The sequence below is a fragment of the Triticum urartu genome, chromosome 7 (assembly GCF_003073215.2).
Source record: "Triticum urartu cultivar G1812 chromosome 7, Tu2.1, whole genome shotgun sequence".
Lineage (NCBI taxonomy): Eukaryota > Viridiplantae > Streptophyta > Magnoliopsida > Poales > Poaceae > Triticum > Triticum urartu.
Window position 1 is genome coordinate 704,990,445 of NC_053028.1, and position 16,014 is coordinate 705,006,458.

Here is a 16,014-nt window from a genome sequence, read left to right on the forward strand (position 1 = left end):
ATTACTCCAATGATGCCAATATACATATCTCCGATATATACATGTGATGCAGCATCGTTAACTTGGGAAATGGTATGTAATGCACACGGCACACTTCATGTTTCACTAAAAGACATAAATACTCAAACTAATTCTGTTCTTTTTTGCAAAGCCACTTTTTCTTTCTGCTAAGGAAGAAAAGATTTGGAAATCACAGTGCAATTAATGAGAGTATATCATACTAGGACTGGATCGACCCGTTTATCATCCATTAATCTCATGCATATACATTGTGACCCTTTTCCTCCTTTTCCTATCTCTATATAAAATAAAATAGGCACAACACCTGGAAAAAAACTCATGTGATTCTCTTTGGAACTGTTGAGAAATAAGATATATGCGTGCAAAATCAAGCTAGCTATGGATTAATGCAACTCATTAATAAATAATTTAATTCACCATACAGAATTTCTGGAGCTGGACACAAGGTCGTTAACCTATAGATCTAATGTTAGACCGGCTAATTTCAAGTAAAACAGCACCAAATCAGCTAAAGAAACAAAGAATCACATGAAATAACCTGAAAAATTAGTTCTAGCTGCATCAAAGTATCAAACACAATCTGACACACACACATATATAGCAGCTTAATTGCACTATTCATTTATTTATCTATTAAGCGGGGATCGATCGATCGAGAGCTATTTGCAACCCAAGTCTCGAAACACAAAGTCAAAGAGAAGGAAGGCAGAATATAATATCGGAGAAGCTAAACACCAAATATAGCACACGCAAGCACAGCTCCAGCAACTGTCAACTGAGAACACTAGCAAGCTGCTCGATCGATCTGTTGATCGCTCCTACTACTCCTCCCCCTGTTCCTGATCTGCCTCGGGAGCCGGAAGGTTCAGATCAACACCGAACACGACGGGCTTCCGAGCTTCTTCGGCGGCGGCGAGCTCCTCTCTTTCGAGCCAGGAGCAGCCTTTCTTACCATTGTGGCTGGCGCGGTGGCCGCCGAGCGCCTGCCGCGTCTGGAACGGCATCTTGCAGCGGTCGCACACGTACGGGTAACGGATCTCGCCCAGGGGCGGCGGCCGGGGCGGCTCCATGCCGCGCCAGGTGCGGTCCGTGTGGCTGCGCATGTGGCCATGGACGGCCTTGGCAGTGGCAAACACGCGGAAGCAGATGGGGCACCCGTAGGGCTCTACCTGTGCTCCACCGGGGACGGCGGCCGGCCTCTTGCTGCCACGGGCGATGGCAGGGACGACGGCGTCCACCTCGTGCAGGGACTTGAAGGTCCAGGGGTACCTGGGCTCGTCGCCTCCTCCGGAGCCTCCCGCGACAAGGTAGTGGACATGGGCGGCAGCGGGCATGATGAACACTTGCGAGCTCGATCCGTTGTGCATGTTGTGGGTTGTGGCTGCCGTTTCTGTATTTGTGTATGGACTATGGACACTCTAGATGCACTGTGTATTTATGTATGTGTAGCGGCTTGGGACTGCTGAGTAGGTGGGCCGCACCGCCGCAGCACCATCTATCAATGTACTAGTACTTAGAGTATCTGTTTATCTAGTACTATGTGGTCTTTATTAATCTATATTAGTGTCATCGGTGGGGAGACTGTAAGCTTTTCTAAGAAACATTTCCCTTTTACTTGGTTTTACTTGGTGGAAAGATGCCGGTATGTGCAGTGCAGGTGCCATCCTATTTATGCCCTATAACAATATTTGCAATCACAGCGCCCTAACTATTAATCCAGATAGGAAAAGGAACAAAAACAAAAAGGATCGAGGAAAAGAAAAGGAGACAACAAAAGGTTTTGTCAAATCTGACGTTGGTTGTTCCAGGATCGTCAAGGCTGAGCCTATGTAAGCATTGCAACCTACTTTATATGGTTTGGTCTCAACTAGGAAGCTTCCCTTTTCGCAAGGAAAAAACACTAGGAAGCTTCCATATAGTGCAGCCATATCCGATGTTGGTATATCGTAATTTCACTTCTAGACGGAAGTGTTTGTAATTTCAGTTTCTAGTTGGGTAGAGAAGCCACCCCTAGATTTTGCAAAACCTGTGGGCTGGTTTGGTATTTTGCACATATATTTTGATGACATCAATATTGAGCACCGTCCTAACCCTCTTACAAGTGCGCTTTTGGCTGTTGGACTTTATGGTCTTACCCTCCTAGAGCATTCTAATATCTTGTCTTCCCTTGGGCTCCAGCCACGACTTGCATATTCCATAGGAAAAATTATAGCCCATAGGTTCATTAAGCCTCTCTCCATCGCAAGAAGCCAATTAACTCACTAGTCTCCATATGTGTGGCGCTCGGTGGACACACTGATCTTTAAAGTAAAAGGAGGACCACTAGATCTAGATTTCCATCGAGAAGAATGCATGATGTCCATTGTTGTGCCGTAGTAAAAACCCTAGACCGCCTATGTAGGATTCCATCGAGAAAACCAGGTATCGGTCCCTAAAAAATAGTCATGGTCGATCAATGAGTGGTTCATTTTGAGAGGGTGCCATTTAGCGCGTGGTCATTGTGCCCACTAAGATTGATTTTTTTACATATACCCTTCAATCATATATGTAAAAAAGAAACAATTCCTACTTGGGCCCGTCTAAATTTTAGTGGTATGTATCCCCCCTGCCTTGGCTTCGTCCCTGGCTAAGCCACATTCTAGTTTGTGATCATTGCTAACAAATACCTCCTCACAAATGGTGCTAGCTCCTTCCCCGCCTCTCACTCCTCACAACGACACACATCATCTTCAGAACGCGCCCCCTGCTTTACCATGTGGAACGCCATCTTTGTGATGTTGCTCGGGGCTGAAGCTTCAAAGGATGTTCTCAACTCACAATTCTCTTTCATGTCCCTTTTTTCTTCTACTTGCAGGACATGTAGTATTTCCGTTGAACAACTAATGGAAAGAGGATTAGCTCTCTTAAAGAAAATTCAATCAACTTACCATTTCACAAAATAAGGCTAAGTTGTGCACCCAAGTATGACACGTAGTTAGGCTCAAAGTAAAGCTCGCATGTAGTAGCTTCTTCACTGCCAAAAAAGATATATGGTTTTTCCCTAAATGTTATATACCGCTTATAGCAGTATTTAGCATAGGAATCTTACGTTCGTACTTGGTGTGGGCCAATGCCCAACAGCATAGGACTGGATGGGCGTGTTCCATTTTTTTCATCTGGCTTTGCCAGTTTTTCTTCATTTTTTCTTCCCTTGATCTTTTTATGTCGTCAGTTTTCCATTTTCAATTTTAATTTTACTTTTATTTTGTTTTTCCTTTTGTATTATTTTTTCCTTTTATTTTTCTGTTCATTTCTGTAGAAAAAATCTATTTTTTATTCACAAGTAATATAAATATATGTTGAATAACAAGTGAGCATTTTTAAAACCAAACGATTTTATAGAAAAAGTATGTGAACACTTTTTAAAGTTACATTATTTTTTTAAATAGGTAAACAATTGCATGAACATTTTTCTAATATGCGTGAACAATTTTATAGTTTCATGACTATATTTTTAAAGGCCATGAGCACTATATGAAAGCATATGACTATTTTGAAAAAATACATGAAGACCTCTTTTAATTACATGAATACTTTTGAAATGCATGAACACTCCTTTGACATTCCATGAATATGTTAAACCATATGAAAAATTTATTTAATTACACAGACATTTCTAAAAAAAACATGTACACTTTTAGAAATGTACACCAGTATCTTTAGGAGTAAATGAACGTTTATTTTGTTAATATGGTTGGGTAATATTTTTAAAAATAATATCTTTTATTACTTCTTTGTTTACTAACTGGTAGTATTGTATGTTTCTCATAAAAAAATGAAACGAAAAAATGAAGCTGTTTTTGTAATTGTCATGTCCCATTTAGGCTCCATGTGGGCGACCAGCAAGCTTCCGCCGGTCACGTTTTCACAAATCTTCATAGGGAGCATATATAGGGATCTCATCTCTGCCGCATTCTGCAGCAGACTGACGGGGCTTCGCATAGGGCAGTCTTGGCCTCGGCCGGCCCATGCAGGAGCAGCCAATGGTTTAAAAAACTACTCAGAAAAATGCGGCAGACTGGCGGGGCTTCACACAGGGCAGTCTTCGCCTTGGTCAGCCCACGCAGTTGCAGCCAGTGGTGTAAAAAAACAACGCGGAAAAAGGGATGTTTCGGCAAGGATTAGAACTCGTGAGTCGGCGCTAGTAGAGACAGCTACCTATGGAATGGAGCTAATCAACGCTAGTTTTAAACATCCGGAGCAAAAACCTTTAGAACTAACTATATCGGTAGATCCAAATATTTTATCTTTTTTCAAACAATTAAAGAAAGTTCCGAATACATTTAAAAAAATCTGAACAATTTTAAATACCTGAACAAGTACTACCAATTTTTTTGATTTGTAACCCAATTTAAAAATGGAAATATGAATTTGTGAATAAATTTTGAAAAATGGGAACATTTTTCCAATTCCAATTGTTTTGACAAAAATGGACAATTTTTGGAATAAATTTATAAACATGAACCTTTTTTGAATTTATGAAACATTTTTTGAAAACATGACAAATTTGAATAAAGTGAACATTCTTTGCATCTGTGAACAAAATTTGAAACTCTGAACAAAATTTAAAATTTCAAATATAATATCATTTGTTGAATTTGGGAACAAAATTTGAAAATCGGAACATATTTTGAAAGGTGAACATTTTTTGAAAATCAAGTATTTTGATGAATTTTGAAAAAAATGGCACAGAAACAATGTTTTGAACTTATGGTCTGTCTAAAAGGCTTATGTTTTTTCAAGTATGTGAATAGTTTTTTTAAATCACCAATGTTTTTGGAATTTTTTAAAAAAGAGCAACATGTTTTTCTAATTACAAACATTTTTTGAAATTTCACACAAATATTGAAATTCTGAAACATAAAAATAGAAAGAAAAAATAGTAGAAAAGGAATTACAAAGGATATTGAGAAACTGAAAAAAGAAAGAGAAATACGAAAAAGGAGAAGGAAAAAATGAAACAGAAAAAGAGAAAGAGAAAAAGAAATAAAAAACCACAAAAAAACTGAAAACCACTTAAAACTGGTTCAGGAACCTTCTAGAAGCTTCCGAAAACCAATCAGCAATCTTCTAGGAGGTTCCCAAAACCGTAAACTGTAGCGCGTGAGTTATCTCATCTTTGGGCCAGCCCACCTTGTTCGCTAATCGCTCACTCGGCATCTGGGTGGGAATTAGCGAGCCTGCTGTGCGTGATGGGCTGCCCTATTATCCCGTCTGATCCCACTAGTGTTTAAAAGCCCCTAAAAAAACTAGTGTTTAAAAGAATTGATCCCACTAGTGTTTTAAAGCCGGGTTTGCAGGCTATGTACAGCTCGCTGGTCTAAAAAGATGTACAATTTCTCCTGATTTATATATTTGGAAACATGTTTTGACTTAATTTATTAAAATGTTAACAATTTATTAGAAGTTCCATCTCAGTTGGTGGTGGAGCAATTTTAGCGAATCGTAATGTCAAGTGTCAGAGCTAATTTTAGCAAATCTCCAGAATGCATCTAAGGAAATTAAAATGCATATGATATTTCAAAAATATCCATCCGGTTATAAGAAATTGGTCTTCCATTACCTAGAAAATTGGTCTTCCAGTACCCATAATGCACCATGTATTTCAAAAATGTTCTTCGTGCATCAAAATTATTAGTCATGTATTTAAAATGACTATTGTGTATCTAGAAAGAGTACATCGTGCATTAAAAAATATTTGCCATGTACTTTAGAAAAGATTCATATTTTAAGAAATACTTTGGAAACCCTATTTAAAACCGACACGTTAAAGTGTATCGCAAGCTAGAGTGTTTCTAAATGGACCGCCTAGATGTATCGCGCCGGTGCAAAGGTGCGATTGTTTGACGCATGCGGGCATCGTACAGGACCTCTCTCTAGTATAGGCGGAGGCCCGGTAATACTAGTTCCGTTTTTATTTATTTCATTTTCATTATATATGATCCTCTTTTTCTTTCGTTTCCTTTGGTATTTACGTTTTATGGTTTCTATTATTCTATATTATTTAATTTCATTCTCTATTTATCAATGTATTAAAGTTTGGCTTTCTTTTTTCTCTCCTTTTTTGTTTGTTTCTTTGCTTCCTTTTCATTTTTGATATACGTGCACAAACTTTTTAAAATCGTGAAAATATTCTCACAAACAAGAACATGCGAATTATATATGCATAATCTTTTGACACACAATAACCTGTAACCTAGACGAGTTCTTTCGTTGGAAAATTCCACAACTATGACCTGGAGGACTACATGTCCGAGTTCTTTCCATTGTGTGCCCCGCACCTCCCTTCAAAATGGAAAGTCGGGCATCTCCTCTGGGCCACTAGCGATATCATGCACAAGGGGTATCGGTGTCTTGATCTTCAAACTCAAAAAGTTAGTGTCCTCCCATGTTATTTTTTTATTAACATTGTTTACCATATGTTTATACCACACACTAACCTACACACATGCCTCCCGCAAGGAATCATGTGCCTCTTGAGCCCTTTCGCCTAGTCTACTTCAAGTTCCGACTGTGACCTGCCTCATACCCCTTGTGTCTGACACCCACATCCACTCCAATCCGGGATTGCCTCCCACTCTAACATGCATGCGCCACTCCCCTCCAAAAACGTTGGCTAGACTCAGCCCAACATCACTCGTTTCGCGCTCGACAACATCACCCTCGGCTCCCGCATCACACCAGCTCGTTTTGTCTTTTGTGCGGTTGACCACATCTTCCTGTCGATCTATGCCAACTTCTTCGTACACGCCACCTCAACCCTGTTTTGCACTCAATTCCATCCAGTAGAGACAATGCATAATGCAAATGAGATGAATAGTACCTATGAGAAATATCGGGCTATTTCATCCCAAAAAAGAAATTTTCAATGTATATTTTCCTGTCTATTTCGTGTATTACTTCTTATAAAGTAGTAATCTAGGATCTGAACTGGCATCATGCAATGTTTGATGTATTTCATGCTTTGTCGCAAAACGACCTTGGTCTTTGGGTCCTCATCCAACATGAGTGAAAGCCATCTTTGAGAAATGGATCTTTCGACACAACTTCAACACCAAGGGTATGCTGGCTAGGCAAAGGAAGGGGGCGCAGGGTGAGGGGTCATGGCTTCACTAAACGTGAGGGTGTTGAACATGGCGGGATATTTGTCCAATTGTCCTATTTTTCATACTGTGCTCAGTCTCACTACATCCTCTGCATGGCACGTGTCAGTATCTTTTAGCATAGATCAATGTGAAAAAACACATTCTTAAAAACAAATGAAGATTATATTGTATCAACGCATATTCTAGTGTTGCGATCCTTTTCGGATTTAGGTGTCCATTCTAGAAATACTATTTTGGAAACACAAAAAATCATAACACTCCGGGTCCGGTACATGAATTCAAATTTGACTCCTAATACCGAATCTGCCCCCATTTGGTAAAAAAAGTTTTTTCCCTTTTGAAAAGGTAGGTACACCCCCAACTGCTGCATCAAGTGATGCACACAACCTTTTTCATTGAGGATTTTTTGTGTACTTCTTTCTTAAATGGGGAGAATGTATTCTCGGCAAAGCTAGGAAGCTTCAACAGTATACTTATAGGTTATTCAACATGATCTTATATATTATTGGGGACCTTATCAACATTGGCATGTAAAAGGTGGAATCATGCATGGACATGACACTGCAGTCTGGGTAACACTGCATTGGACATGGATTTGCATATGGTCAAGGACACAAGGATGTAATGTATATGTGTGTAAAATTTCATGAAGAAATATCTTGAATTGTAATTTGCACAAAAGAAATCATGGAATTTGAGGATGAACAATACATGTGCTGAAAAGCCACAATTTTTTTATTTACCTCTCATTTTAACCTATTTCATCATGAAAATTTGCACACATGTACAATGTGTCTTTGGGTATATGTCTATTTTTCAAAAGTTTTTGAAACGTAAAACTATGGATTTGAACTTCCAAAATTAAAGCTACCATTTGGCTTTTTGCCCAAGCTTGCACTCTTGTATTTGGCAATTATCGGGTTAATTACATTTCCCAGTGACCTATGAAGGGCTGTAATGTTGAGCTCCTCCTCATCATGGGTTGTGGTTTATGTCTCTGTATGCATGCAAGGCACTGACGCTTGACACACCTCGGTGGTACTAGGACTATATAACTAGAGACGTGATGGGTGTGTAGGGAATGGTAGGTGATGGTTACGTGGTATTCTCTTACTGGCATTTGTGTAGCACTATTCTGTAATAGCGAGCAAGTATTTATTTTGTGTTGTTTTCAGTAGGAAGTGTGAAATAATTCTTATTTTTTCTTGGGTAATTATTATAACTAGTCGCCAACCCGTGCATTCGCACGGGGTAGTTATTTTGAATGATAGACATTTTAAATTTTGAACTCTGTACATTTTGTATATTATTTAGCGTCCAACACATAAATTTGGAACCATTTATAATTTGATATTTTAAAATTTGGTACTAATATAATTTAAACAAACATATAAATTTATGTCAATTCAGTGTGATTTCATAGTCTTTCAGTCCATATTTTATCCTGCTTATGTGGCGATTCCATCCCTATATGTTATCTAGATAATTATAATTGGAAAATTCAAATTTGGTATCAATATATATAGTTTAAACAAAATATACATTTATTATTATTATTGTGTAATTTCATACTGTTTTAGTCACTATTTTATCCTAGTTATGTATGGATTACATGCCTATACATTACATAGACAATTTCTTTGTTATCTTTGTTTTCGGAGTTGGCTTAAAATGCCAAGTTTGTAAGCTCAGATTACCTTGCCCACTTAAGCTTGTTGCTAGATATGTGAGCACTTCCATTCTATATTTTGGTTTTGATGTAGATATCATTCATTAAATGAAATTAACTGCAAGAGAATCCCTATCAAGAAATTATGGGGTTAAATGATATGAACATCGTAAGAATATTTAACTGCAGATCACAGTGTGAATTATAGCTACTTCCATCTTTATAGATTACCCATGACTGCAAAATATACATTGTGAAATTAAATTAATGAAAGATTAGTGAGAAAGGAACAAACATGCTGATGACAAAATATCATGTTATACGAATGCATATAGTGATATATCATTCTAATAAATGGGGATGTCAAGAATTATTATAATTTTTTTAGGATACTCCACATGATCTGGTTATGGATGCAAGTGATTATGCAATAGACGATGATTCTCACACAAATTTATCATATCAAGACATAGCTAATTCTTACTTATCAATTTTATATAAATTAGGTATACATCAAGTTTGTGCGAGCATGCATTTCGGTGTCAACTTGTGATATACTCCCTCCATTCCACAATGTAGTGCTTCCTCTATCCACGTGCTTCAACTTTGACCATAAATTTAACTACCAAGACCGATTGCGGCGGGAGCAAAAATTATATCAGTGAATTCGTATTCGAAAGAAGTTTTCAATTATATAATTTTTTCTCCCGCCGCAGTTGGTCTCGTTGGTTAAATTTACGGTCAAAGTTGGACCTCGGGAAGCGCGGGCGCACTATATTTTGGAATGGAGGGAGTATTTATTTAGATAAATATGTGAAATATAGTGCACAAAATAAGTAATTTTGCTTTCTTGCATTTGAAATGTCAAATTAAAATGAATTTCTTTTATTATGTCATGTTGATATCAACATAAAGAAAACTACAAATAAAATGCATTTACGACTTATTTTGTTTGAGCACACCGATTCTCGTAATGCAAAACTATGTGACTTCATTTCCTAATGAAATATTTGTATGTGTTACTTGGAGAAAGCGGGCAACAATCCCTCCGTGCCTCCGCTAATGGTCATGGAGTGGGTGGATTTTGGTGTCAACCTGAAAGTGAGGGAGAAGCTTTTGTTCGAACTGCAAGTGATATCAGGAATACCACTTCTAAGTTCATACAAAATCCATAACACATCTACTCCAGATTTCTAATGTATGAAGCCATATTCTCTATATGTCACACCTACTCCTCGTTCACTACTGCTACTTCTTGCGCTACAAACTACATGAAACAAAGCAATGCAAAACTCTGATCTCCAGGAAACAACACGATGCAGATGGTTCTATTCTAATCACATGAAGCCACAGATCCAAGAAAAAGACACCTTTCATTATCTGGACATGCAGGTGAAATCAGGAAGATCACTTCCAAGTTCCGATGAAATCAAGAGCACACCCACTCCTTATTTCTAATAGATGAAGCCATCATCTCAATATGTGGCACCTGCTCCTCGTTCACTAACTGCCAGCTCTTGGGCTACAAATCCATGAAACTAAAGCAACGCTTTGAAATTTTGATCTCCAGGAAACAACACGATGCAGATGGTTCTACCCAATGACTTGAGGCCGCAAATCCAAGGAAAAGGCAACCTTCCAATTTCGGATACACGGTCCATCCACTCTCTTGGTCGTTCCATATGTGGTTGCATGCTGCCTGGTGGTGTACATACATAGTGATACGACAAAGCAGTGCCGGCAATTGAAAGAGAACTCTATCATTAATTGATCTCCGTGGACATACCTGCTATACCTTTTTTTTACAAATTGGCATTACATACTATACTAAGAAGGCCATCATTCAGGAACATAAAAATTAGATTGGAAAAATACATTTCATGTAAGTTACTGGTACCTGCACCGAGAGGCCTTCCTGCAGGCTCACGGCATGCATATACCATGATGAGAAGCAGAAGAGGAATCGATGGAAGGACTCGCTAGTGCCGCTAGTGGATCATGGTGACCCAAGTAAGTAGACGATCCAGCCTGTTGGTTGATAATTTTTTCCGTGTGACAAAAGCTAGATCAATATATAATTGTTAATGATTTGTTGCGGATTCCTTTATTGACGCTTTATGTATGAGATTGATGGCATGAATATTGTCTGAAGTAAACTTGCTTCTGCTAAATCAACAAACAAAGTCAGCACTTCTCATAGAGAGAATTCCTTATTTGGCCCTTTATTAAAATTTGGTTCCTTTTTTGGCCCTAAAAATTTTATTTTTACTTTTTTGACACAACAACTTCATTTTCTTCCTTCTTTGACACTTCCGTTAGTTTTTGCTGTTAACACCGTCAACCGCGACTTGAAAAGTCATTTTTGCCCCTGTTGTAGGACGTTGAAAAAAACAGAAAAACAAAATCCCGCACACCGAACCGTCACGAGCCCTTCTTCTCCAGATTCCCCTTCTCCTTGATCACTAACTCTACACAGTGGCGGCGGTCGATCCCTAATCCTCACAGCGGCGGCGCGAGGCTAGAAGAGCGGATGGAGGAGGGCGTGGTCGACGTTGCTACAGGTGAAGGGATGGACGGCGAGGTGGAGGAAGGCCACAGCGCTGCACCGGCCTCGTCCTCGGGCGACCATGGCGGGCGGGCGAAGGGCGGCCATGGCGGGATGAAGTAGGACGGTCAAGGCGCGGCGTCGGAGGGCAGCCATGGCGGGGAGGTGGAGGGCGGTCAAGGTGCGGCGCTAGAGGGCGGCCATGGCTGGGAGGTGGAGGCCGGTCAAGGCGCGACTGTGATGCCCCCGATTCAATCGTACACTAATCATACACGCAAACGTGTACGATCAAGATCAGGAACTCACGGGAAGATATCACTACACAACTCTACAAATAAAATAAGTCATACAAGCATCATATTACAAGCCAGGGGCCTCGAGGGCTCGAATACAAGAGCTCGATCATAGACGAGTCAGCGGAAGCAACAATATCTGAGTACAGACATAAGTTAAACAAGTTTGCCTTAAGAAGGCTAGCACAAACTGGGATACAGATCGAAAGAGGCGCAGGCCTCCTGCCTGGGATCCTCCTAAACTACTCCTGGTCGTCGTCAGCGGGCAGCACGTAGTAGTAGGCACCTCCGGTGTAGTAGGAGTCGTCGTCGAAGGTGGCGTCTGGCTCCTGGGCTCCAACATCTGGTTGCGACAACCAGGTAGAAGGGATAGGGGGAAAAGAGGGAGAAAGCAACCGTGAGTACTCATCCAAAGTACTCGCAAGCAAGGAGCTATACTACATATGTATGCATTGGTATCAACTGGAATAAGGCTATTATATGTGGACTGAACTACAGAAAGCCGGGATAAGGGGGGATAGCTAGTCCTTTCGAAGACTACGCTTCTGGCAGCCTCCGTCTTGCAACATGTAGAAGAGAGTAGACTGAAGTCCTCCAAGTAGCATCGCATAGCATAATCCTAACCGATGATCCTCCCCTCATCGCCCTGTGAGAGAGCAATCACCGGTTGTATCTGGCACTTGGAAGGGTGTGTTTTATTAAGTATCCAATTCTAGTTGTCATAAGGTCAAGGTACAACTCCAAGTCGTCCTGTTACCGAAGGATCACGGCTATTCGAATAGATTAACTTCCCTGCAGGGGTGCACCACATAACCCAACAGCTCGATCCCATTTGGCCGGACACACTTTCCTGGGTCATGCCCGGCCTCGGAAGATCAACACGTCGCAGCCCCACCTAAGCACAAAAGAGAGGTCAGCACGTCGGTCTAAATCCTATGCGCGCAGGGGTGTGGGCCCATCGCCCATTGCACACTTGCACGTTGCGTACGCGGCGGGAAGCAGACCTGGTCTCCTTAATACAAGCGCAGGCTTACGTTCCAATCCAGCGCGCGCCGATCAGTCGCTGACATCAACAAGGCTTCGGCTGATACCACGACGTCGAGTGCCCATAACTGTCCCGCGTAGATGGTTAGTGCGTATAGGACCAGTATGCCAGACTCAGATCAAATACCAAGATCTCGTTAAGCGTGTTAAGTATCCGCGAACGCCGACCAGGGCCAGGCCCACCTCTCTCCTAGGTGGTCTCAACCTGCCCTGTCGCTCCGCCTCAAAGTAACAGTCGGGGGCCGTCGGGAACCCAGGCCCACCTCTACCGGGATGGAGCCACCTGCCCCTTCAGCCCCCCATCTCCGAACAGTATCACTAAGGTAAGTGTAACTGTGTAAAGTATTATAGTATATGCCCGTGATCACCTCCCGAAGTGATCACGGCCCAGTAGTATAGCATGGCAGACGGACAAGAGTGTAGGGCCACTGATGGAACACTAGCATCCTATACTAAGCAGTAGGATAGCAGGTAATGGTAATAAAAATAGTAGCAAGGACAGGCTATGCATCAGGATAGGAATAACGGAAAGCAGTAACATGCTACACTACTCACATGCAAGCAGTATAGAGAGCAGGCGATATCTGGTGATCAAAGGGGGGGCTTGCCTGGTTGCTCTGGCAAGAGAGAGTGGTCGACAACACCGTAGTCGAACTGGGTAGCAGCGGCGTCGGTCTCGGTGTCTAGCGAGAGAAGAGGGGGAAGAAACAATAAATACAATGCAAACAAATGCATGACAATGCATGACATGACAAAGCGTGGTGCTAGGCGTGCCCTAACGCGGTACGAGGTGGTACCGGTGAAGGGGGAAAACATCCGGGAAGGTATTCCCGGTGTTTTGCATTTTCGGACAGATGAATCGGAGGGGGAAAGTTGCGTGTTCGGTATGCTAAGGATACGTGGCGGACGAACGGCCTGCGTATCCGGGTTCGTCTCGTCGTTCTGAGCAACTTTCATGTTGAAAATAATTTAATCCGAGTTACGGATTAAAAGATATGATTATCTAAAGATTTTACTAATTTCTAGAATTCAATTAATTATTTAATTTAATTCGAAACAGGATTAATGACATCAGCATGATGTCATGTTGACATCAGCAGTCAACAGGGGTTGACTAAGTCAAACTGACATGTGGGTCCAGTGGGACCCACCTATCATACTCTGTTTTAGGTTAACTAGGATTTAGCTAAACTAATTACCGTTTAATTAATCTAACTAGTTAATTAGATTAATTAAACAGGATTAATTAACTTAATTAACTTAATTAATAATTAATTTTATTTATTTATTTTCTTCTTATTATTATTTTTTTTATAAAAAACGTTTTGGGCAGGGCCCATGTGTCATAGGCCCACGGGGTCCATGCGGGTTAGCGGGCACGCAAGCGTGCGGGTGCGGACGAGGGGGCACTGGAGGTGCCCGACCCGGACAAGGGCCAGCGGGCACGAAGGGGCGCCGGGCGCCGGAGATGGCACCGGCGAGGCCACGGCGGGGCAGCACCGAGGCTGGGCGGCGCAGGCTGGGGGGGTGGTGCGACCGGGCCAGTGCGGGGCAGCACGGTGATGCGGGACCCGAACAGCGCGGACGCGCGGTGAGCGGCGCCCGCTGCGGAGCAGCAGCAGCAGGGCTGCACAGCGGAGGGAGAGCGGCGGCAGGTGAGCGGGACGAGCCGGGCGGGGCTTGGCACACGCCCGGACGGCGACGGACGTGGCGGGGCACGAGCGGGGCGGCAGTGTCCGCGAGCACGGGCGAGCACGGCGGCGCCACGACGAACTAGCAGGCGGGTGAGGATGGCAGAGAGGAGAAGGGGAGGTGGCTCACAAAGCCCTGTAGTTGAGCGAGGCGGGCGCGGGGAGGAGTCGGGGTTGGGCGATGGGTCGGCGTCGCAGATCCGGCGAGGAGGAGGTCGAGGACGGAGGAGCTCGACGTCGGGGCGGTGCCCGATGACGGCGCTCGGGGAGTGGACGAGGAGGCGAAGCGGCGACGGTGGGGAGGGGGACGATGACGGGCGGCGGCGAGGTGGCCTCGACCGGTGGCGTGCGGCGAAGGAGAGGGGTTCGCCGCCGGCGGGTGGCGGCGCCAGGGGCGGTTGGAGTGCGGTGACGGGGTGGGAAGCCAACGTCGGGGCGCGGTCGTCGGCCCGATCCCGATCCAGAACTGGATCGGGGGGAGGGGGAGAGATCGAGTGGGGTGCGGGTGGTTGGTTAGGGTTTGGCTGGGAGCAGCGTGGCCTAAGTAGGCCAGTAGGTGGGCCGGCCTGGCTAGCCCAGCGGCCAGCTGGGCCGGTTGGCCCCGGGGGAGGGTTTGGTCTTTTTTTTTAGTTTTACTTTTCGTTATTTTTCTTTTCTGTTTTATTTTAGTTACATATTAATTTTAGTTTAGTAAAATATGACTACAACCCCTAAAATAACGTTTCAGAACAATCCACTACTGTAAAAAGGTATGGCCCGATATAAAATAGTTTAGTATTTTATAAAATACCAAAGGTGTTTAAATAGTTGTTTTTGCTACTGTTTGAACCATTTTAGTGCATTTAATCCTTCTACAAAAATGTGGTTCCTCCACCATTATGACTTAGGATTTATTTGTCGCATTTTGAACATTTTAGTGTTAACGTTTGAAAACTTTTGATGTTTTGCCTTTGTTTCAAATTTGAATTTGGATCGGTTCTGAACTAACGCGAGATTAGCAATAGTAACCATGGTGACGTGGCATCATTAACGTGTGATTACTGTAGCCTAATTATCTGGGCGTCACAATTCTCCTCCACTACAAGAAATCTCGTCCCGAGATTTAAGAGGTGGTGTAAGGGGGGAAGTTGTGGTTGCGAAATTCTAATGGATCTTCTCGGTCTTGGTTGCTCTTCTCGAAGAAGTTGATCCCTTTCGTTGATGTCTTTATTTCTCTGCTCCAGCTCATCATGATGAAGTCGTCATCCTTTCTTCAGGAACTTCATCGTACTTACGTAAAATGATAAGGGGTAACTCGAAAGAACGGAACTCTCCACAGTTGCTTATCCGGTAGCTAACATCGGGGAAGGTGGCGGAAAGTAACTCTTGAACTGAAACTTAAAAAAAATCGAGAGCAAAGTAAGAAGTTACCATGAGAAGTTTAAGCGGGTAGGCAATCGTTTGATGCGTGAACAAAGTGGGAAAGGGGTCCAGAGCAACGAGAATAAGTATTGCGTCTGATACAAAAGTAGATTTCTAAGAAGATGACCCATGAATTACATATGAGGCCACGCGCGAGGAACAACCTTGCGAAGAGGGGTTGTACAAAAGAGTCAGGTTTCGATCC

At 42.5% G+C, this 16,014-nt stretch overlaps 1 protein-coding gene across 1 annotated transcript; it reads right to left on the bottom strand.

The window, feature by feature from the left end:
* Window positions 1-653: 653 nt before the first annotated feature.
* On the bottom strand, window positions 654-1,409 carry LOC125517989 (zinc finger protein ZAT9-like). Its single transcript, XM_048682954.1, has one exon. The coding sequence runs from the start codon at window positions 1,386-1,388 to the stop codon at window positions 843-845; it is 546 nt and encodes a 181-aa protein (XP_048538911.1). The 5' UTR covers window positions 1,389-1,409; the 3' UTR covers window positions 654-842.
* Between the last annotated feature and the right edge of the window lie 14,605 nt (window positions 1,410-16,014).

Excerpts from the sequence above, each read along its gene's own strand:
- LOC125517989 (XM_048682954.1), bottom strand. The coding sequence starts at position 1,388 with ATGCACAACGGATCGAGCTCGCAAGTGTTCATCATGCCCGCTGCCGCC.